The 24,725-nt window shown below is 36.4% G+C and overlaps 1 protein-coding gene across 44 annotated transcripts in view; it reads left to right on the plus strand.

Annotated features, from left to right (window-relative positions):
• Window positions 1–24,725, plus strand: part of PTPRD (protein tyrosine phosphatase receptor type D) — a 2,170,985-nt gene that overhangs the window by 2,057,276 nt on the left and 88,984 nt on the right. For 27 of the 44 annotated variants that reach the window (XM_053204229.1, XM_053204230.1, XM_053204243.1 and 24 more), the window contains 2 exons: window positions 857–898; window positions 1,404–1,501. In XM_053204229.1, the coding sequence (XP_053060204.1) occupies window positions 857–898; window positions 1,404–1,501 (140 nt within the window). The remainder of the gene's footprint in view (window positions 1–856; window positions 899–1,403; window positions 1,502–24,725) is intronic. The other 17 variants (XM_053204238.1, XM_053204236.1, XM_053204237.1 and 14 more) reach the window with 1 other exon arrangement.

Consider the following 24,725-nt stretch of genomic DNA (forward strand, 5'->3'; position numbering starts at 1 on the left):
GAGTCTCAGGACAGCAGAATGTCAACATGGCCTCCAGTTTGAGCTCCTCCCCCATTCCTTTTCAGTTTCAGAGGCTTCCCTGGGGGCATGCTAGTTCAAGTTTTTCTAGCCAGCTGGAATTTGTATCCATAAGGCATGAGTCAGCGATGCTCTCTCATGGTACTTATAAAAAATTCATCACAAAGAAATAAAATGTAAATCACATGAAAAGCGAGAAAACATTGGAAAGACCCAGGAATCACCAAATTAGTGATAGATTATTTTTAACGCAATCTGTGAAACTAATCTCACTTCAGCTGGCAGAGGGAACTAAGACGTGCCGCCCCTGTCACTGCTTTCTTTCTTTTTCCATCCTCTTTCACTCCTTGTCCTTTGACCATTTGCTCACTCTCTTGCATTCATTTCCCATTCATGGACAAAGATGTTTACACCTGAAGTAGATTGTAGGTTTGCTGGGAGTTGAAACTTGGGGACCTGGGGCAAATACCATAAAGCTGTTAGTGTGTGGCCATTTATAAATGTCCAGGTGAAGGCCACGGCCCCAACCTCTACAATCTGCTACTAGTGGAAACATTTTTGAAACTCAGTTTGGTGTCTGATTTTGTCATCAGTGATTATCGTCTATGAACTGTGGTGCATGCCATTCTTTGTGCCCATGTTTGCATGTGAATGTCAATCACCTTCAGGTATGTGAACTATTAAAGCGATCTTAATCAAGTCACAATGTATAGTGAATCCTGTAAAAACATATAGTGTTTTTATCAGTCCTTTACAAAAGTATATCAGACTATCCATTTCATTTTTTTTAACAAATCCGTTCTATTTTATTTTATTTACATCATCATTTCCTTTGCAGGTTCAGATGATTCCGGTTACCCTGGTAACCTTCATTCTTCAAGTTAGTTTTCCTTGATTATGCATAAGTCACTTTATGTTTCCTATCAAGCTACTACTCTTTCCCTTTTAGGCCTTTCTCAGTGTCTGTTTTCTTAGTTCACTTTACACCATTTAATTCCACACGATTTCCATTTCATACAGTGCAGGAGAAGGAGTTTGAAATGACATAACAGTCATTACTCAAAGCAGAAGTTGACATCAAGCCTGACTGTCAGTTTTCTCCGCTAGCTAACTGCATTAATTCATAGCACAATAACGCTTTCTTTTACACTAGGAGTGTTAGTTTGGGGATCATGCTTGGTGACTTTTCATTTGGCTACAAAATTCATCCTTCCAGAGCATGTCCTGCTTTGAGTAACCAAACTATCTGCCTGCTTCCTCACATTAAACATCTTTACTACTCACATGTCTTCAGGCCATTTCTAACTATAGTATTCTCTATATTTTGGAATAGTTAGCATCGTTTTCATTTGTTTTCAAATGTGTTTCTTCTTTCCTTTTAATAGGTATGGCTAGCCATCCTCCAATTCCTATCTTGGAACTTGCAGATCACATTGAAAGGTTGAAAGCAAATGACAACTTGAAGTTTTCCCAGGAATATGAGGTATTTCAGTGTGTTTATACTTGACAGTAATTTCAAGAATTGCCCCCCTCTTCTTTTTGACCATATTCTTAAAAAAATAACTTCATCAGTGCTTTTTCTTTTAAATACGACCCCAAATAGGATATAAAAGTTGATAACAAATAGGTGACTGAAAAGTGTCTGTACAATCAATATAGTAGTTGCCCTTTTAAAAGGTGTTTATATTCGGTGTTAATGAGGTTGATTTTTCTTTTCTGGTTTTAAGTTCATATACTATATTGTATTGATAAGCTTCCTCGTATATCAGATAGGTGCCAAATATATTGATTCATGGCCAGAGGCCTCCCTGAAAAAGCATGATGACAGGGAGTAAGTTGATATTTTTCCATACACTTAGTTTTCCATGGCCTGAAAACCCTTTAATTATGTCCATGTTCATGTCCATGTCCATGTGTGTATACATGATTTTACCCTTCAGCCTTAAAATAATGCTAGAGTTAATATTAAGATAGCCATATGTTCCTGGAATATTGCCTATTTTTGAAACAATGGTGAACTGAATAGTATCTTAAAATTTCAGAATCCTTATAGATTCTGTGTGAATGCTTGATGAAAGTGAATGAAGAGTCTTTGTATATTTGTGTGTATTTGGATATTGTGGTATTTATCAAGCAGAAAGTTTTAAAATTGAATTTTCTGATATTCCCCAGCAACAGGGACTCATACTGAAACCAACTCATGAATTGATAACTGAACCATCATTATTCTTTTAAGCCAAGTTTGACTTAGCATAAGATTAAAAAGTACAACTCAAGCCTTATTGTGCCAAATAACAACAGATTGTTGGGTGCCTGAGCAGTCCAAATACCACCATGAAGAGTTTCTACTGATTTACCCAATGGGAATCTTAAAACACATCCCTGTTGTCTCTCTTGGTTTCTGTTGTATCAACTCTTTTCTTTCTCAATATTTTATTTAAATTCCATTTAGCTAACATACAGTTTACTGTTAGGTTTAGGTGTAGAATTTAGTGATTCATCACTTACCTACAATACCCGGAGCTCATCACAAGTGCTTATTGTATCAACTTTAAATGCAGCTGTTGGACTAGACGAGCTCTCAGTCCCTACCAGTCCTAAGATTCTGTCCTTTCAGTGAGAACTTCTAAAAGGGGCCCCAAGCTCTAGTGACTACATGGATATTAACTACATGAAGAAGCTCCATGTAAGAGAATGTGGAGCAGTGGGATCTGTGGTAATCTGGATATTTGCATGGACTTTCTGAAGTCTTCAAATCTTTAGTTTTTGATTATTTTAAATTACTATGCTGACTCAATAAAATGTGCCCCATGGTCCTCCAGCTTTAAACCACTAGCAATATTTGCATCACTCAAACAATCTCAGTTGTATCCATGGTCTACAGTAACCAGCCTCCTTTAAAGTGGAATTTCTCTAGAAATACTACATGTAAAGATACTATAATAATACTCATTGAGCCATTAGATCAGAAGTGCTCCTTGAAAGTAGTTATGAACTGCATGCTGCCAATGTTCCCATTAGAAACTCCCCTAGTAGCCGTTGACATGATAGCCCACACTGACTTTTCACCATTTATCATGACGATGGTCTATGATTAAAGCTCCCTGGGCATGAATTGACTCTACTGTGCCTTAACAGCCATGAAGGAGATAGTTAAGTGTTGTATTCATCTGTGATAATAGGATAAAGACCTCTATGTAATATTTTAGGCCACAGAGCAACATTATGAAAAAAAAATTATTTTACTTGTTATCTTTCATACAAACTTGAATAGATTTTTTTTACTAGCTTATAGTAAAGAACATGAAAGAAAGACAAGGCACATTACCTTCAAACATCTAATTATTTTGGCACAATCACTATGAATTAATGATTACTCAGACTTCTCAAGAGGCATGAAACAAAATTTGCTACTCTGACTCTAACACTGAAACAGAGGTTGAAGACATGGAAGCTGTTTGTACTTATTCTGAGGTCAGAATAGGAGGAAGTAGGTTTAGATTATGGCCCAGTCTTTTTATATCATGTGAGAGACTTCCTTTATTATAAAGAAAATTGGGCTCAGACATTGGATTTAATGATAGCTGGAGGAAGGGACCTGAGAAATTAGTAGCAAGAGCACTGTATATTAAAAATAATTATAAATACTTACAGTTTTCAGTTTCTGATATGAGACTGTAAAGTTTTACTTGAACTTAAGTAGCCATGATTTGAGGATGGCATATAGAATGCAGGGAATAAAGTTCTCCTGAAAGTTGGTATCACTCTCAAAGCCATCACATTAGCTGGTGAATCTTTAGACTGATACAGAATAGTATGTATAGATCTTACCAGACAAAGTCTTAGCTAATGACTGTGAAAATTTTGGAAGTCTAATTAAAATTCATATTCTTGGTTCCAGCACCAGAAATGCTGGTTTAGTAGGTTAGCCATGATAACCAGGAATGTCTGTTTTATTTTTTTTTAAGTTTCATTGAGTTGTGATTGACATATAACATTGTACTAATTTGTAGTATACAACATAATGATTTGATATATGTATATATTACAATATGATTACCATAATTAGTTGAGTTAACATCTATCACCTTACATTTTTCTTATAGGAACTTTTAAGATCTACCTTTTAGCAACTTTCAAATATAAAATATTGTTAACTATAGTCATCATGTTGTATATTACACCTCTGGGACCTATTTATAACTAGAAATTTGTAGCTTTTAACCACCTTTAACATTTTCCCCTATCTCCCACCTGTCCTCTATTTCTATAAATTTGTTTTTTTAAGATTCCACATATAAGTGAGATCATACAGTGCTTATCCTTGTCTGTCTGGCTTATTTCATTTAGTATATTGCCCTCAAGTTCCATCCATGTTGTCACAAATGGCAGAATTTCCTTCTTTCTTTATGACTGAATAATAACCCAGTGCATATACATGCAATGTCCTGAGCTGAAGTTGCACGCTTTACCAACTGAGCCACCCAGGTGCCCCTGTTTGTTTTTTGATACTTAGTTGTATGAGTTCTTTGTACACTTTGGATAGTGACTCCTTATTAGATATATAATTTGCAAATATTTTCTCCCAGGGAATGTCCATTTTAAAAGAGCACTTCAGGGGACTTTGATGCAGGTGCTCTGAAGACTTCAATTTAAGAAACATTATTGGTTTAGGATAATATATGACAGAGCATCATCCTCCAGCCTTCATTTCACCATCCCCTGAAATGGCAAATAAACCAATGTATAAGATTCATTTGACAGGCATCACAGTCGACATTACCATTATCAATATCATAGACATAAATCCTATTTGTAGTAGACTCATTGTAAGTCACTACAGCTCCTACAGTCTGCTTAAGGGGGGAAAAGAGGACTTAGCTTTATTTATTATAAATTATCTACTTATTATGAATTTATTTTTTAGAAATTGTCTATTATAGAGCCAAATGCTAAAAATGTAGCTATGCTTCAAACACTGTTGTCTCTAACTGAGGTATTTTGGAGATCACCCGACATCCTCTTTGAAATTTTTATTTTTGTACTTTTATCTGGACTGACTGCATTCTTCCCATTGCATGTGCCAACTTCTTTTGTTTCTCCCACCCATGTATAGAAAATGTGGCCTTTGATCATATTTTCATTAACAGAGAGTCCCCCCTAAAGAGGCAACAATTTTCTTTCCAGTAAAATTCCAAATGTAAGAGAACAAACTCTGAACTCCAATTGACTCATTTTGTTGTGGAGACAAACATGAGGACATAGCTGCTAGCAGTGCACCTATTTAGATCTTGCTTCTTCCTTCAGTTCAAAAAAAGGAAGTTACTATGGAAAGGGGCTTGTGAGCTTGGAGGAGGAACCAGTAATTATCCACCATACTACCACAGGAAAGCACTATGCTAAGTTCTGGGAGGAATGTAGAATTTATAAGAAACCTTTACTTCCAGGAAGTGTAGCAGGCAAAATTAATGTATACATGCAAAAATAATAAAAAGAATACCAAGTTGCTAATTCGAAATACTAATGGAATGCTTTTGGGATTTAGTAAAGATCAGAGTGAGATGAGAAACTGGGCAAGGTATTGAAGAAAAGGTGGTACCAGTAGTGGAGCTAAGAAGAAAAGGAGTGAAGAAGAGTATTTTGTGGTAGGAAGGATCAAAGGCACTTTCAAGGATGCTCTGGACTTTTACATTCAAAGTGTGGACTACAGAATAGCAACATTAGCATCCCTGGGAGCTTATTAGAAATGCAGATTTTTAGGCAGTATCTGAAACATACTGAATCAGAATCTGCATTTTAACAAGGCATCCTGGTGATAAGTTTGTATAAGTATATTTGGAGGTGGGGGAAGCACTAAGTACACGTGTTATGATGGATCAAATTGCTTCTGGTGGGGAGTTGGGTGAAATGAAGTCAGGCAATGAACAGGGCCAAGAATTGTAATGAGCATTCATTGCCAGACACCATTGGCAAGGCTGGGGTGGATTGATGGTGGAAAGAATATGGACTTTGGACTCAGACAAATTTGTATTCTGATTTGAACACTTGGTATGGCTGTAACCTTGCATAATAATATAACCCTATGAGTTTCTCATGTGTAAAATGTGTTACTATGAGAATTAGAGAATATGTATGCATATTTGTATGAATTTCAAGACATACTTGTAGGCTGTGTGTGTGTGTGTGTGTAAAATAAGGGGCTCAATAATGGTAGCTGAAAGGTTGCACTAATTTTACGTAGCCAGTGAAAGATTTTATAGTGAAGTAATTGTTTGTATTTACTTATAAATTAATAGTGTTAAGCTCCTATCATACCTACCATCAAGTACTGTACTTTCTCATTGAACAGGCCTGTCAGTGCAAAATTATAATAAAATATAATCAGTCCTATGCCCAAAGTTCTTCAAAGTATGATGAAAATACAGAGCACACTTACGTGGTGGTTTCTTAGGAAATTAATCTGTCATCCATGTACATAATGGAAAAAAAAGAAAATGGAGACAGGAAGAATAATTAGGGGACTGTATATCAATTCTTACATGTTCAGATTATTTAAGCATGCAGATATCATTGTTAGAAATGGAGATGTTTGGGGAAGTTGGGTGTCTCAGTTTGTTAAGTGTCTGACTTCAGCTTGGGTCATGATCACGTGGTTTGTGGTTGGGCCCGGCATCAGGCTCTGTGCTGACAGTGCAGAGCCTGCTTGGGATTCTCTCTCTCCCTCTTTCTCTTCTCCTTCCTGTCTCTGTCTCTCTCTTGAAATAAATAAATAAACTTAAAAAAAGAGAGTTGGTTCACTGTTGAGTGGATATATTCACCCCATCCCCACTAGTCAAGACCTCAACACAAAGGAATCCCAGTGGTCACTAGCAAGAAAAGCTACAAAGTCAGAGAAGATGTGAAACCATCTCCCAATTTGGTCTTCAAGTTGCAGTTCCCCATAGAAATAATCCCAATATCCATACTGTACTTCAGGTACATTATAGACTTCATATATGGGTTGAGATAACAACCTCTTTTTAAATATAGTTACAACTGCACAGTTTCTTCCAACTTCCTAACAGCTGACTTACAAATAGATGTAAGTAGTTATCTGCCATCTAGCCTCAAATGAGTGATAACTATCTCTCTCAGTAATGTTATCTTAAACATAGATATTAAAACTATTCTGAAGAGCAGTCTTTTTGTTGGATCAGAGCAGAGTGAGAAACTGTGCTGCTCAGAAGGCCTACCTTTGACCTCTCCTGTTCTCACCATAAAACCCAGTACCAGTGTCTTTGCTACCATCTGTGGATGTGTATTATCTTTTATCTCAGCACTCAAGTGTCCTCCACCATTTAGCATCCAGATTGGCTGAGGTTTTCTTCCTGTGCTCATGGCAACACTCTCACATTTCCTGTCTATGCAGATGATAATGAGCCTCTTATCTGAAACATTCCAGATATTGGTGTCCTGTCTTTCTGTTTTAGTAACAGCATGTATGTGGCACCTTTGTCTAGAAGGCTAAATTTTTCACAATACTCTAGTGGGACAGGTAACAGAAAAAGATAGAATATTTCCTTCATAAATAAGGAAATATATCAAGACAGTGCCAAGACATATAGAGATATCTAAAAATGCTGCTTATATCATATTTTTACGTGCTTAGAGCTGAACCTCTGTAGTTGAACCCTTTCATCTCAGGGATAAAGAAGAAAGTTGAGAAAGGAGTGACATGCCTAGAACGTGGCTGAACCAGATCACAAATTTATTCCTTCTTTTTTCTTTTTAAAGTTTATTTATTTACTTTGAGAGAGAGCAAAATTGTGAGTCAGGGAGGGATAGAGAGAGAGAATCCCAAGCAGACCCCCTACTGTCAGCACAGAGCCCAATGTGGGGCTCGAACTTAGGAACCATGAGATCACGACCTGAGCCAAAACCGAGAGATGGGTGTTTAACTAGTAGGCCATCCAGGTGTCCCAAATTTATTCCTTCTTATTGTTAAAAGGACGCTGTGCCTCAACCTATCTGCTCTAGAGACCTAAATATTTTGCTGTTTTCTTCTTACTATGGCCTGATTTATAGAGCCCAGAAACCTAAGTCCCCAACTAGATCAGTATTTATACTAAAAATTTCTATGAAAATATCATGGTTACCAATTTGTGCTGCATGACTATCCCTGGGAAAACCCAGTGGTTTTCCCGACATGCTTCCTATGACATTTATTTTCTCCATAGATAGTTTCTTCATTCCCAGAGGTAAATATTACATTTCTTTGTAAAAGGACAAAACTGTCATCAAAGCAATAGCCACAAAAGAAAATATTTCTATTTTCCCAAGGAATAGGCTCTTGGTATATTTGGCCATGTGTGCCAGAGTGCATCTGTCGGCCTAAAGCATTCATTACTAAATGTTTCATAAATCTCCAAGCATTCATAATGTAAAACCACTTGTCAGTTCTGCTTTCAATTAGTTTATAATTTATCTGTAAACTCATGAGGATGGACATGCATTAGAGCATTACACAGATACAAATAAGAAACCAGACACACACAGATGATTTTTTTTTCCAGCTTTGAAGGTACTGAATTTTTTCGAAGTGGCTCCTCCGACTTACTTTTCTGAAGGAAGAAAGTAGTAGATGACAGAGATCTGTTTTCATCTCTTTCTCTCTCTCTCTCTCTCTCTCTCTCTTATTTTTTTTTAGTTCATTTATTTATTTTGAGAAAGAGGGAAAGTGGGGTAGGGGCAGAGAGAGAGAGTCCGAATCCCAAGCAAGTTCCACACTGTCAGCACAGAGCCCGATGCAGGGCGTGAACCCATGCATGAACCGTGAGATCGTGACCTGAGCCGAAATCAAGAGTTGAACACTTAACCGACTGAACCACCCAGGAGCCCCCTTATTTTCATCTCTTAGGCAAAGTTGAAGAGTGGATTAGACCAAGCAAAAGCCTTAATTTTTAAATATTGATACATGAGCCACATGAGATAATAGTTTGTTTGTTTTTTTTTTAATTTTGAGCAAATATGATAGCTTGTGTGATGTAATGAGAAAAATAAATGATTTCATAAAATGAAAAGTAGTAAGAACTACTACTTTTAAAAACTACTACTTCTTTTATACTGGGCTGGGTAAACCAGCTTCCTTCATGGGGGATGAATGGCTAAGTTTACTATTCCAAACCACAATCTCCTGATATTCTAGGATCAGGGGCTTGGGTGAGGAAGCCGTTACCTACATCCTTGAGTACGCAGCTGTTTTCCTGCCTGGGCCCAAACCCCTCTGCCTGCCATTCAGGGCCCTATGACCAATTGACCTCAATGACCAATTGAGCTAATAGTGAGAATAGGGTGGCACAGTGGCTAAGGACATAGGCACTGGATTCCAGCTGCCTAAGTTTGGCTGCTGGATCAAGCTGTATGACCTTATGTGAATAACTGAACCTCTGTTTTACTTGTTACGTGTCTGCAAAGGAACTAATCATAACACCTCATATGTAATTAAAAATAAATGGATACATATAAAATGCTTAGCAGAATCCCTGATAAAAGTGCTTAGTAGTCTCAGCAGCTATTATTTCATTAAATACAGGCCCATCACTTGTAAGATGCACATCAATTTCAGAGATGTTAAAATGTGAAAAATAATGTATGTATTAGACTCAGTGAAAACCTGGCCTCTTCCCATCCCTTTCATTGGTCAAATCCATAGTACTTGGTTGAATTCAATAAAATAAACAATACTAAAGGAAGAAAAAAGAAAATTTGCTAATTTGGTGCACTGTAATTGGCACTTACTATGTTGCCTTTTCTTTTATTCTGATCATTCTTGGTATTGGAATAGAAGCTTCTCCTGGTCAGGTGTTAGGCCTTCCTTGTGTGCTGCTGGCCACCTGGTGGCAAGCCCACCACTGGGCATGCAGCAGATAATTAACCAAAGTGTGTGTCTGGATCGATTTCTAACTAAATTTACAGTTCACAGAAGCTCTTTGTTGTGATCAAAATTGCTAGTACCAACAACAGGAGTGAATAGAACAAAGAATGTCTCTCTGTAAAAAGAGCTGCTTTTCTCAGTTGACATCCCCACCTGATTTGTCAGCAGTGAAGCCTTATTTTCAGAACTTTTCTCTCAGAAAATAGACTGTTATTATCTTTAGACAGTACAGAAGTGAATACATTTTAGTACAGACCCCTCAGATTTAACTCAAAAGTACCTACTAATTAAACTCCCAGCACAGTTTTTATAGTCAGGATGGGCCTCCCAGTTGGCAATCCGAGAAGATGGAGGGGGGCCGGGGTTGGATCATAGCTAAGAACCAGCATCACCGAGTAAGATATAAAAGTACAGAGAGTCTCTTCCCAGCTGGCTGCCATTCTGCACCTTGTAAACAAATCTGGTAGGACACAAAGAAACAGCAGCTCCCCTCAGAAGAAACACATCCAAAACCAGGGTGTGTCTATGTGTTTATAGCCTTTTAATCTTTTTGAACTTGTGTAGTTGTTATAACTCAAACTTCAAGCAAATTCTCAAGTTTCGAGACTTATTTGTATTTGAACTTTTAAAATGTTCCTGTTCCCACTATCTTTTTTTAACCTCAAATATTTTTTTCCCTTACTAACCTTAAACTCCATATGGTTTATCCTTGATCCTTTTATTTATTTTTTTCTTCTGGGAGTCATACTCATCTCGGGGGAATGTCCTATAACTCCTGTTTTGTTTCTCAATCCCTGTTCTCATACAAGTTCACCATAACTAATTGGCCCTTGACCATTACTGGACATTGTCCAAATTGTCTTTCCACCTGCTCCCATGTGGAGCCCAAACCTCTCAGGAAACAATTAATCCTGAAGTGTTTCTAGTTCCAAAACAAGCTTTCAACTTCAAAGAAACTATAGCAAGAGAAAAAAAAAGGCCCATTTTCTGAGTTTTGTTTTGATTTTAAAATGAAGTTGGGGTTTTAGGGCCAGAATGATGTCCATGTGGAGGGGAACAGTATCAGATGCTGGGGAGAATGTCAGAAGTCAAGAAAACCGGGGCTCATATTTGGACTCTGCCAATTAGTCACTATGCTGTTTGACCCTGAACCAGCTACTTCACCTCTTGTAGCCTTGGTTCTCTCTCACTTAAGATGAGAATATTAGCATCTACTCATAAGGTTGTTATGCAGATGAATATATTTCAGGCACCTGACCTCTTTGCCTTTCTGTACAAAACAGGCACACAGGAAACACATGTGGCCCTCAGTATTGTGAACTTTACACTCGTGACCTACCAATTAGTCATCTAATAACACTACATTTTTTCCATAAGTTGTTTTATTTGCATAACATCCCGTTCTCCTTTTTCCAAAAATGGGTTCTATGAAAGCAATTAGAAGGTGAGCAGTAATGAAAATAGAAGGTGGTTATGATGTCTGCAAAGTTCTTTTCGTATTTTGTATGTAATGGAATTTATGGATATTAAATCCACACTAAGTACCCAGTAAGACTCATTTTCACTGAAGAGTAGAACCTGCCTCAGGTCTTTGCTGTGAATCTGAATGCCCCTCGACAAGCTGTTTAAATCCCCTGATTTCAGTTTCCTTATTTATAAGAGAATCAGTTAGTTGGAATGCCTTCATCTGTTTGATGAACACTTACTAGAAAGTAAAAAAAAAAAAAAAAAAGTCAAGAAGTAAGTTTTTCCCTGGATAAGTCCATAGTTTTCTAAGACATAGTGGGTGATGGTTGGAAGAGGAGGTTTAAGAAGGAGCAGTACCTAGGAGAGGCTTCTCAGAGAGCATGTGAGTTGGAATCACTAAAGTTTGCTAGGACCAAAAGACCCCAGTGTGAGGGAGATTGACACACAAAGTCATGGAGATGAAAAGGGGCATGGCTTGTTCAGGGGACCCCAATGTGTTCTGTGCCTGTCACTGCAATGTCTGGGTCATGCTGCTCAGAGGTGAGGTGAGAAAGGTGATTACATTCTTAAAAGGCTGGGACACCAACACTGAAGGGTCTGCACTAAGTGATCTCAAAAGTACTCTCAAATCATGGAAATTATTTCCTGTTTCTACTCCTAAAGGCGTAAGTACTCCCAGGGATCAAATGAATGCATCTGTTTGTATGTCACATCTGAGTACAGCTTCGGGGAGAATTTTAATAATGCTGCTAAAAGGGATTAGGGCAAGGAGAGCCTATCGCTGACCAACAGAATAAGAATGTCTTTACTTGTTTATGTATTTGGTGTTTAGATGTAATAAAAGTAGTGGGAATATCATTTGCCATGATTTGTCTACTGTGACTAAATAGTTTGTCATTCTACATGAAAAGTAATTGTTGGGCATGCCACCATGTTGGGGAGAACAAAGAGGATAAAAGGGACAGTTGTAAGCATTAAGACAGTACATGAACCTGTGGATTTAGCAATGCCTTGGGAATCTGTCATCACAGATACAGCACTTGGAGTATTTGGCTTTAAAAAGTTTAGGCATATGGTATAATCAGAACTGTGTTATTTCTCACTTACCAAGTAAGTTTCCTTAATGGTGGGCATTCATCTTTCATCCAAACTCCAGTCAGAGGCTCATGGAGATTCTTGATTTCATTCACTCCTCCTCCCCTCATCCACTCTCCCTCATCTCTTCTTTCCTCCCCCCCATCCCCACTCGTCCCCATCCTCTCCTCCATCCCCTCAATCTCCTTTATCCTCTCCCCCTTATCTCTCTCTTCCCCTCTTCACCCCATGTTCCCTTTCCTCATCCCTCTCCTCCACTCCTGCCTGCAAAATATCCCTTCATACCTTCTTCTTTAGTATTAAACTATGTAACATTTAGTATTAAATCTTAATTAAATTAAGTTTTAATTTAATTAATTAAATTAAGTTTTAATTTAATTAATTAAATTAAGTTTTAATTTAATTAATTAAATTAAAGGTGGTAATATTGCCTAGCTTTTCTGTAGTGCTTCACAGTCTAGAATCAGCTTTATAGAGACAATAATGATAACACATGTGTTTAGCACTTAATATGTGCCAGGCAGTCTTCACAACATGTTACATATACTAACTCATTCAGTCCTGCCAAGTAGGTGCTATTAGTACCCCCATGTTATAAAAGAAGGGACTAAACCGAAAGAGAGAAGCTAAGTAATTTGTCAAAGGTCATGCAGCTAGTAGGTGGCAGAACTGGGATATGAACTCACATGGCTTGGTGTCAGAGTCATGTTCTGACCACTATAAATAGTTCCCTGTGATGGTTCCTTCCACAATTTTTTTCATTATGGTCTTAAAATAAAACACATTTTATGTGATAATCTATTAAGGTAGTTGTGTAATATTCATGAGTATTTTCTGATTCCAAATAAGATGTGTTGATTCAAATTTCTGATTGATATAATTATATTTTATTTTTGTTTTTCAATATCATGGACATTCTTTAAAACAACAAAAAAGGACTTGGTTTCTTTTGGGTAAGAGCTTTTATAACCAGCCTTCCCCTTCATGTTCTTGTTTATTTATTTATTTTTTATTTAGCAAGTTTAAAGATGATGAAAGATTACAGTTTATACCTGAAAACAAATAAACTAGCACTGCACTCTAACCTTGTTGAACATAGACATATGTGATTAGTTGGAATAGAAATCCTCAATCCACCAGGTTGACTCAATGAATTTTCTTATAAAAGGTGACTTCATGTGTTTTCTGATCTTGACCAATTTCCTAGGAAAATGAGCTGGAGAGAAAGCAGAAGCAGAGGTTGGAAGGATTGAAAGGTCTAAAGACTCAGTCTTAACTCTCAGAGAGAATAATCGGTATTGACTTATTCTTGTCTTTTAAACTGTAGACCAGAGTCTACCTACTTGTTTAAAATTAAATATTGGGGCTCCTGGGTGGCTCATTTGGTTGAGTGTCTTGCCTCTTGGTTTCAGCTCAGGTCATGGTCCCAGGGTTGTGGAATTGAGTCCCTTGTCGGGCTGTATGCTGAGTGTAGAGCCTGCTTAAAACTCTATCTCCCTCTCCCCCTCTGCCCCTCTCCCCTACTTGTGTGTCATCTCTCTCTCTCTCTCTCTCTCTCTCTCTCTCTCTCTCTCAAATAAATAAATTAAATTAAATTGGGGATTAAAAGAAGCAAAACATGCTGGCAAAATGCCTTCCTCTCTGCATATCACTAGATTCCAACTTTATTTTGATAAGACCCATGATGAAGGGAAAACTTGTTCACTACAATACATTAAGCTTCATAAATATATTAAAATGATATAAAGTGACATTTTGCCTTAAGATTTTTAAGGCATTCTTTCATCTATGCAAAGTCCTATTTTAAGTTTCCACAACTTAATTTCATATAAAAGCTGCTAAGTGTTTTTAAAAGATAGAAGCTATTACTTCCCAATCAGAAGTTTGCCGTATTTCAAGTTGGCAGGAATATACAAACTTTTTGCCTATATACATTTACTTCCATTAGTTTCAGGGCCCATTGTAGTTGTTTTGTTTGTTTTAGCTCAAGCTTTTATTTCTGTGAAATTGAACAGTATGTGAAGTGGCATATAATTTAATGAGCTGGATTGACGAGGCAGAAGTTTAGCATCAGATGGGTGATTGCACTAGGTAGGTAACCATTGTAAATTCTCTCTCTCTCTCTTTCTCTCTCTCTCTCTCTCTCTCCCTCTCTCTCTCTCTCTCTCTCTCTCTCTCTCTCTTTCTCTCTCTAACCCTGGGATTCTGGTTCTCTGATTATTATAAAACACAGTTAAAAGTAGATGTTATAAAGATGAGGTTCTGGTGCCAGGTTTCCATGTTTGTTTTCTCATTGTGGTGATGCCTCTACCCCTTCCTTGAAAGCTTAACTCCAATCTCTTCTATTGGTGTTCTATAACTTGGGAGTGCAGACATGGCTGAAGTGATTGAGAAACCATAATTAGGATGGTTAATGAACAGTGAAATGGTACCTCCCTTTGTATTAACAGCAGTTAGGGTGCTGCATTAACAAAGGTATGAGAACTCAGTCTCGTCCCCCCCCCCATGGTAATTAATTGACCTCCTTGTCATCAGCTGAGACATGAGGAGAATAAAAATTTTCAGCCTAAATATTGGAGTTGGTGGGTGTTGCTGTGCAACTGGGCATTGATTTCCTTTTTTGTTCCTTTTCTATTCCTTCCGTATTGATCCTCCCTGTCACAGCTCAAGGATTCTCCCATTATCTTACAAAAGAAAAAAAAAAAGCTGTCCTAAAGTTTCAGAGGTTTAAATTCTGTGTCATAAAGTTTCCACTGTGGAGTTATATTTGAAGATTTCTAAAATCTTTGAATCTAGTCCAGCCCTGTTGTTTCACTGAAGAAAATACATTTTCTGGGAAGTTGACCAATGTGGTTGAAGTCATTCAGCCAGTTTTTGTATCTAACATTATGCAAAAGCTGATGGGTTTTTTTAGGTGGACTTGCTAGACAAAAACAAACTGATGAATAGAGGGGAAGGTTTTCTGAAACCAAAACTGTAGTCATCCATGTCAAAATTAGGTTAACTTGAAACATCGAAGAAGTTTTGCTTTCTATATGAGAACCCAAATAGGTAGCTATCCATGATTGTGATAGAGGTAGTTTTTATTTATTGACAGGAATAGTGATTCATTGCAAAAAATAAATGTATTTGATATATTTCCAAGTGTTTTTCCTTATCATTTATTAAGATACAATTAATGGGTTATGAATTTCACCGTTTAAAAGTGTACAATTCAGTGGATATACTTTAGATATGAATATTAAATGGGCATATTATAAAGACTCAAGAAGACCACTAGGCTTTTTTCTCCTACATTTTGACAAAGATTTACCTTTCTTTTATTTGCATTGTTTTTAAACCACTGATGGAGGGAACTAGTGATACTGGGGCATTGTTTGAAATTGGTTATGTCACAGTCTGGGGGTAGCTAGAGCATGGAAGGCCAATGTTACAGGTGAGACAAGTGCCTGTCACTATGGGGAAGATTTGATTTGCTGTTTGCTGTACTTGAGTCGCTGATACTACAAAGGATTGCAGTCTTCATTTTACTTATGAGTCTCCCACTATAATAATCCAGGTTTCTTCAGGGCAAGGAATGGATTATTTTTATTGGGATATCCTTGTGACTAGCAAGCTAAATATTTCTCAAATAAATGGACGAATAACATTCAAAAATGAAGCAGGAAACTGGTTTGCTCTTTGTATCTCCCTCTTCCCAAGCATAACATCATATCAAGATGGACACCATTTATCAACCCATGAATAAAGATGCTTCAATATGTTATAATGTTACTGTACTACAGCAGAGGTCCTATGGGGACAGTCCTCAGGACAGGGAAGCAGCAACTTGATGGGCAATGGTTCTCTAGGTGGGGAATCCACCTTTGACTTTCCTTGGTAGGCCTCCCTGGGACAGTGTATTAGGACAGAGCAGAAGATCAAGCTTCCTGCTAAAGATTCTGTGCACAGATAAGGAAGCCCTTCATTGCCCTGCCTGAAAGGAAGCAGCAGAAGAATGCTGATTGCAGAACTCACTTTTCTATGCTCAGAGTCTATGAAGAAAAATGATCTGGAGTATTCATGTCTCAGGGCCAACTCTAAGGGGAAGAAAAATCACCTTTCCTCAAAGCTAAAAATCTATCAAGTTTCACACACACACACACACACACACACACACACAGACACACACAAAAATGCTAGTAGTTTCAGTATTTATCTCCCTGCTGCAGTTTTATCATTAAAATATTTGCATGAAAAGAACATCTTTGTTTCCTCAAGATTTCAGCTGCTCTTGCTACTCATTTGCTCTTGAAAAGGGATATAATCTTTTTGTTTTTGATCTGTAATCATTTTACAGCAACCAATTGTAAAGGATTATAATTTTCATTAGAGAATAAACAAATGAACTCTGTGAGGCAAAGCTGCTCATTTCTTCCAAATATCACTGAGCAGAATGGAGGGCCAATTATAAAACTACTAGCTACTTCTAAAAAAATTTTCCAAAAACATGAATGTCCACTTCTTTAGAGGTCTCTTCTTTCCCAGCTTTGTATTCTGTCCATCTCATGCAATAACCCTTTAGTTAGTTCTTACTACAGACCAGGTACTTTACTAGGCTCTGGGGGGGTACAAAGATGAAGAATGTATAATCCTTGCTCTTGAATTCTGAGCCTAAAAGTTCCTTCAGTTTTTAGGTAAACATTAGGCCAAAGCTGCACTAAGTGGATTTTGTTGGCATTCCCATATTATGCAGCTATAAGTTTTACTCCAGTATAATGCAAGTTGGATTTTGGTCTGTACTTGTTACATCCGCCATGTTGAGATTTTTTTGCTTTCTAATATCCAGTATATTCAGTGATTTAGAAATCCAGTTAGAGTGCTAGCAGTTATCTAAAATCTGTTCTTCAAAGTCTAAATTTACTAGTTTCTTAGACAGAAAAAGAAATCCTTAAAACTTGTAGCACTTTGGACTCATTTTAGAGAAAATTTCTATTTTTCTTTCTCATATTCTGTTACTTGAGTTAAGATTAAGGAACAACATTTGTTCTTTATTATGTTTCTGTGGCCAAACGTCTGAATGTTTCTCTAGGCTATGGGAGCAGTTATCAAGCATAGCATTTTGTGTTATGATATCAAGCAAAATTTTCTAACTGGACGTAGTCTGTATATTCAGAAAGAAATATGAGATGCTCAAATATCATAGAGATCTCCCGCTCTCTCTGTTCTTCCCTTATTACGAATCATTGGTTAAGGTAACCTATTTGTATTTTACTATTTATATTGATAAAAGAGGTTTGTCTGTTAGAACATTTTTTTTATATTTGTTACTTTACCCATATTGCTATTTATATATTGTTTGTCCTCTTTTTATTTTGTTTGCTGTCTTGTTGAATTATCAAAGGAATGGGGTGCCTGGATGGCTCAGTTGCTTGAACATCTGATTCTTGATTTTGGCTCAGGTCAGGATCCCAGGGTAATGGAATCGAGCCCCATGCCAGGCTCCACGCTGAACATGTAGCCTACTTGAGATTCTCTCTCTCTCTCTCTCTCTCTCTCACTCTCACTCTCACTCCCTTTGCCCCTCTCCTCCACTCACCTGCTCTCTCTCTCTCTAAAATAAAAATAATAATAATAAAATTTAAGAAAGTATACTCTCAAATTGGAATAAATAAGACTTATGCTGCATAAAGCAGAGCTATAATCGAATAATTATTCTTTGTTAAATAATTATTCTTAATAAACAAAAGGTATTTTAAATGAACTCAAATGTAATTATATTTCTTTTCCAGAATAAAATTCCACTTACTTTTATTGAATAGCTTTATTGATAATATTTTCAATTTTGAACAAAGAGAGACATTTTTACATAATACTACTTGTAAATAAACATAAACATACTACTTGTAAATAAACAAAAATAGGGTATGCCAATTCAAATTTTTCCAACATTGGCTCTGGGAAAGGATATTTTTATTCCTCCAACATACTCTAGGCTATATTCAATTTGTGCAACCTCAACAAACTATGGCTTAGCCAGTAGGTTATTTTCAGTAGTCTTGATGATCAATACAGATTTCAGTAAAGTCAATGAATTTACAGCAGTCAGCGTTATTGAGAAAGATAATCTGAAGAATGCATCAGTCTATTGCCATCAGGTTTAAAATTTTGTATATATTTTAAGACTCAACTAAATCAGGGAATGAAAGTATAATTATAAAAGAAATGAGTTTCCCAATTTCAAAAGACATTCATGGGAAATGAGACAAAACTCTGAAATTGTTAAAATAACATCTATATATTTTATTTGCACCTGGACTGGGCTAGCCATTTATAGACTACAAAGATATAGTAGACTGTATTTTGTTCAGGAATTTAAAATAGAGTTGAGGAGTTAAGGAATTATCAGATGAAAAGTTTATGATGATTTTAACCAGTTTTAAAAGAATAAGTGTTATAAGTTTAAACCTAACTGTGAAATAGATGGTCCACACTGTGATAACATAGTGGTAGGTACATACGAAAGCAAGTGGCAGAGGTCTCTAGGTACAAGTGGATTAGGACCATGGAATTTAAACCTTGAAAGAAAGGTAGGATTCAGAAAAACAGAAAGGATAACAACGTTCTCTCCAGACTAGCAATATTCCAGTGTGAAAAAGTCAAACTTGAAAACCGCTGACATGGGCAGACTAAAAGGGAACAAAGGGCTGGAATTTAGGAATATCCACTAAGACTGACTGCTGCCAGTTCAACTTTTATATTGAAGTAGTAGGCACGCTTAAGAACATAATATGGCAATCCCTGACTTTAAATAACTTTAAGTCAGTACAGGAAACAAGACAATGTAAACAAATATGGGGCAAATGTAGAAATGCTCTGGGCATTCAAAACCTAATCACCCAAAGCATTCAATATGTTATTTCAAAGAGAACTCCATTGAGTCTTTCAAGTTGCAATATTCACAGACACCTATGTGTTTGGATTACAATGACTGTTTCTACTTTTGTCTTTGTACACATAAATTGATAATTGTGAGCTTTCTGTTGTATTTCGTTTAATGCCTACTGCATCCCCTTGGTATAAATATGCCTCTTTCACTGGCAGCCTACATTTTGATCATGGAGCCGTCTCTCCCACAGTAGTTAACAAAATACTTGAAACCAGGCTAGTAATACAGGCTGACAACTGCCATAATTTTGTTATGTTCAGATTCAGTAAACTATAGTTATGTGGTGAAGCAATTCAGCTCTTTGTTAATGACAGATTTATTGAAGACAAGCTTTCAGAAGGATTGTACTAGAAATCCTATTAAAGTGCCATCCATTAAACCATTAGGATAGTCATTAAAACTGTTAGTGCAGACTTGTTATTCATGAGTTATTGGTCTCTTTCCATTCTCAGTGGTTTCTGTCAATACTACTCTTCTCTTTGCTCCATTGTGACTATTCAGTTCCAAGAAATGAATGTATATCACCTTTCTCTCTTTTCCTGCAAAATTTGTGGGGAGGAAGGCGGGTAAGAGAGGGGGTTTGGTTGGGAGGGTGTAAATGAAAGAAATTAAAACACTTTTAATTTAATTTAAAACACTTCATTTTTCCCAATTATATAGGATAAAGATTATACTTAAGATCCCACCCTTTTTATTTTGATAAGAATCATGTTAAAAATCTAACCATATAGAAACCTATGGCTTGTCTTTCATTTTCAAAAAAAAAAAAAAAAAAAGAAGTAAGAAAAAGATTTGGAAGTGGAAAGTACTGTACTGTGGGATTAATGCATCCTTAAACCAAACCGACAGGAACATCTGGTCTTTAATCTGTTTTCCTTTCTCTTCACAGTTTTGAAATAAGGAATTGAACTTTACGATAGTAAATTTAAAGTTGCAACTTAATATACATGCATTAGAGTGTAGTAGTTAAGAGCCCAGACTCCAAAGTCAGAAAATTCTGGATTCACATCCCAGTTTCACTGCTTTATGGACTACCAGGGTGATTTGTGCAAAGTGTCTTAATTCTCCTAGGCCTCAGTCTCTTTATTTGCAGTATGGAGATAAGAGTATCCACCTAAATTTGTTTTAAGGGTCACTGTACACACGAGACTCAGTGCATCATGATGATGCACTCATCATTATCATCAAAATCAGAAGTAATTTACCCTGATTACTTCTCAGTTCCATTCTTTGATGAGGTTAGAGGGAGACAATCTAATTTAGTGTTGGCTCCTTCAATATTTTTTCCTGGTCATAAATCTATACTGAGCTTTATCTCTAAATGACCATAGAAGCCAGTTGAAAAAGTTGACATGGATTTCACAAAATACCCTCCAAAGTGTTAAGTCCTATAAAGTGTTCGAGTGACTCAGTCGCTTAAGTGTTCAACTTCAGCTCAGGTCATGGGTTCAAGGTTCGTGAGTTTGAGCCCTGCATTGGGCAGTCCACTGTGATTGCAGAGCCTGCTTGGGATCCTGTCTTCCTCTCTCTCTGCCCCTCCCTCGCCTGTGCAGTCTGTCTCTCTAAAAAATAAATAAAAACATTAAAAAATAGTAAAATCTTTAAGAAAATATCAACTGAACCATATTAAATATTTTAAGAGTTTATTCAAGTGAAAACTGACTCAATTTGGGCAGCATCAAACCAGAAGTGTTTGCTAGGGCAAGGACTCGTATAAAGAGTGAAAGCAAAGAAAAATTATTGATTGGCTATAGCTTAAAGCCTAGTTGGCTGTTTATGACTGGTTGTCCTTAGGGTTTTGATTTTGTAACCCTGAGGCTTTTACAGACTTAGATTCTGATTTACCTCCATAGGCCGTCACAGCATTAGGACCCCCTCAGTCTAATGGAGTCCTTGTTTAATTAACTTAATGTTATCAATCTCTACCTCTCAGAGATAAGTACTGGTAGTGTTGATGTATAATATTCTAGCTTTCTGTATATACATATGTATGTGTATATATTTATATTTATATCTCTAAATATCTAGATATATGTATATGATATAGTCTATATAATGTAATAAAATACAGGTATATATTTAATAATTTTTTTTTTTTTTACTTAACAGGAAAAGTGGATGTCTTTATGTCAGTAGATACACAGTTTCAATAGCTTCATAGGTTTTTCATACTCTAAGTCACTTAACCAGTCCCCACCATTGTAATGGTTCTATAATGGTTATTATATACATTTGTCCAGGGGAAAGACATGTTTTTCACTTTCAAGGCTTTTAGGCAGAGTTTAGTGCCTGACAGAAAGTCCACAGTCTAATCTTAGGAGATGATAAATTTGAAGAAGTTGCAATCTTGGATGAAGATGTGTCAGGTGAAAGTATCTTGATGTGGTCACCTTATTCCAGGACTGATCATTAGTTTTGTAAACTTGAGAGGTGATTGGGTTCTGAAGACCTCACTTTTCATTAGTTTTATGATCTTAATGGCTATGTCATCGATCTGTGATGACTGGATGCCACTGTCTTTCTTGGAGAGCCAAGTAATCATGCTCATAGTCCTTTCTGATCCTCCCTTTTCTGTGTGTCTATGAGTTACTTTTCTCCTTTTGAATGACCTAGCTTCTCTTTAGGTATGTTAATGCAGGGATATTTTAAAAAATTGTTAATATCTTTAGAACATATTATACTTGAAGACATGTTTAATGCTTGATTTGTGTAATACTCAAGCAATAGAATGAGTCTATGGTTCCATTCCCAGAGCATTAAGAAAAAGAAAAGGATAGAAATTATGGCATAATTCTACCTAGTTTTTCAGTAATAATTTTTAAAATATAAAATATTAATTAGACACAGTAGATTAAAAATTGGTATTATGCTAAGTGAAATTAGTCGGAGAAAGACAAAAATCATATGATTTCACTCATATGAGGACTTTAAGAGACAAAACAGATGAACATAAGGGAAGGGAAACAAAAATAATATAAAAACAGGGTGGGGACAAAACATAACAGACATTCAAATATGGAGAACAAACCTTGAGTTACTGGAGGGGTTGTAGGAGGGGAGATGGGCTAAATGGGTAATGGGCATCAAGGAATCTACTCCTGAAATCATTGTTGCATGATATGCTAACTAATTAGGATGTAAATTTAAAAAATAATAATAAAATTAAGAAAAAAACGTTTTTATAGAATGATCAACGTGTAAATCGGTTCTTTAGCTTTGTTCTTTTCCTCCATAACTGAACACGTATCCAACTAGCTTCTGCACCACCACATTCTTTCCAGCATCTACCTGCCCCAGAAAAAGGAAAATATATATATTCTGAATAGGTTAAAATTCTGGTTTAGTGGAGAATAGGGTAAATGTGTGTTAAGAATCACATGTTCTGTTCTTTCCCTTTCTCTCTTTTCTGCAGCTCCATAGACAAGTTGAACAAGGTAAATCAATGAGTCAGGCCAGTGCCTCCCTTATTCTGGCTTTAATTCTACTCTTATGGCAGCAGAGTAGATAAGTGGAGGCAGATGTTGTTCTTCAGAAATTGGTGTCTTTATTTTTTCCCACCCTCCTGTCCATGTGATAGATTTGTAAGTGAACTTAGTATCTGTCTGTTTCTCTTGCCCTCTTTGTACATATACATATTCACCTGGCTGTGTTACTGAGCATGAAGCTCACCTAGATCCCAAGGTATAGATATGGATACAAAGAAGTTAGAGTCTGCTTTAACCTTATAATTTATTGTCCAAACTGGGACACTTTGAAAGATGGTGCTTTTGATAATGAAACGGGGACAGAGGTGTAAACTGGGATATAAGCCCCCCTAACTTAAACCCTTTGCCAGCGCTGAATCCTGGGCTGTTTTTCCTTCCATCTTATCAGGACCCTCCCAGTCTCCCCACAACAGCCAACAAGTGGCCTTGAGACTTCAGAGGAGCACAATTGTTAAAACAAACTCCCCAAAATAAAGGGAAAATCCACTGTATTAAATGGTTAACTGTATACACATTGGTAGTGTGTCTAGAAAATTTGGTAATATGAATTGTTACCTGGCAAGCAGTCACTGTGTGATACTTCAGAATAGTCAGTGGATATGTAAAAGTTGGAAATCATGGCACAGAACGCTATTATACATGTTCACTTGGAAAAATTTCAAAAGTGCCAAAGTCTGAGATGACTCTTATTATGAATCAGAGTACAGACAAGTGTGAGCCTGGGAGCCATTCTGATTATTTTCAAAGATGATTTTCTATATCTTTGGTCTATTCCGATATATGTTTACTTAATAACCACATGTTCTGCAGGGAAATTTATTTAACTATTTCTAAGGCTCTGGGGAAAAAGTCACTGTTGCCATATATCCTGCCTATAATGCATTTCAGCCATTCATTCAATAAATATATTTTAAAATAAACTATAAGCTAAACACTGAGTATACAACATCAGATGAATCACAACCACTATAGTGATATCCTCGAGTGATTCTGTTTTTTTTTCCCAAAGGGCAAATATGTAAAATTATCAATTCATGGACATTTTTCTAATATATTTTACCTAGAATAGTCTTTAATTTTACATTATAAAGCCAATATACATTTAAAGAAATTAATTTCTGAAATTAATCTTTTAGTTTAGAAATAAACTCTAAAATTCTAGATTTGGGGAGTTCCAACTTTTCTAGTTTGCTTGTCACATGTAACGTAGAAGAAAGTAAACATGACACTTTAGGTTGTAAATATTTTCTAAGCTACTTGAACACCATGGGTATAAGTAGTAATGATCAACCTGTGTGTCTTCTTTAATTAGAAGCCTGTATTTAGTATGGTACATTATGTCCTTACCTAGGAGTAATGATATGAACAGCAAGGGGTTCTTAGTATGTACTTAATATATACACATATATACACACTGTACCCAAAAGACATAGGTGGAAACTCTTGTGTTTAAAGTAGATAGTTGCATTAAATACACTTGGGGATGGAACTAGTTAGGGGAATTTTTTAAGTGATTACTTGGGATTTTCTCTATTGTGTCACAGACTTGAAGGAAGCATCATGCTTTTTCATTTCATTTCAGATGTAAAAATCTTATTTTTTCAATCAGGAAATGAGATGCGAAAGGCATTGACTGAACATTAACAAACGTTTATTCATGTTTCAGTTTGGAAACTCATCTGTTTTTCCTCTCACATCCGAAAATAAACATGGGAGAGGAAACAGAGTTTTAACAAATTTTTAATTGAATAGCAAGCAAGGTAGTACTGAAAACCTAAAAATACATCTGTCTACAGTATGCAGAGTAAAATGAGGGAAA

This window comes from Acinonyx jubatus, chromosome D4, assembly GCF_027475565.1.
Source record: "Acinonyx jubatus isolate Ajub_Pintada_27869175 chromosome D4, VMU_Ajub_asm_v1.0, whole genome shotgun sequence".
In the NCBI taxonomy this organism is placed as follows: domain Eukaryota; kingdom Metazoa; phylum Chordata; class Mammalia; order Carnivora; family Felidae; genus Acinonyx; species Acinonyx jubatus.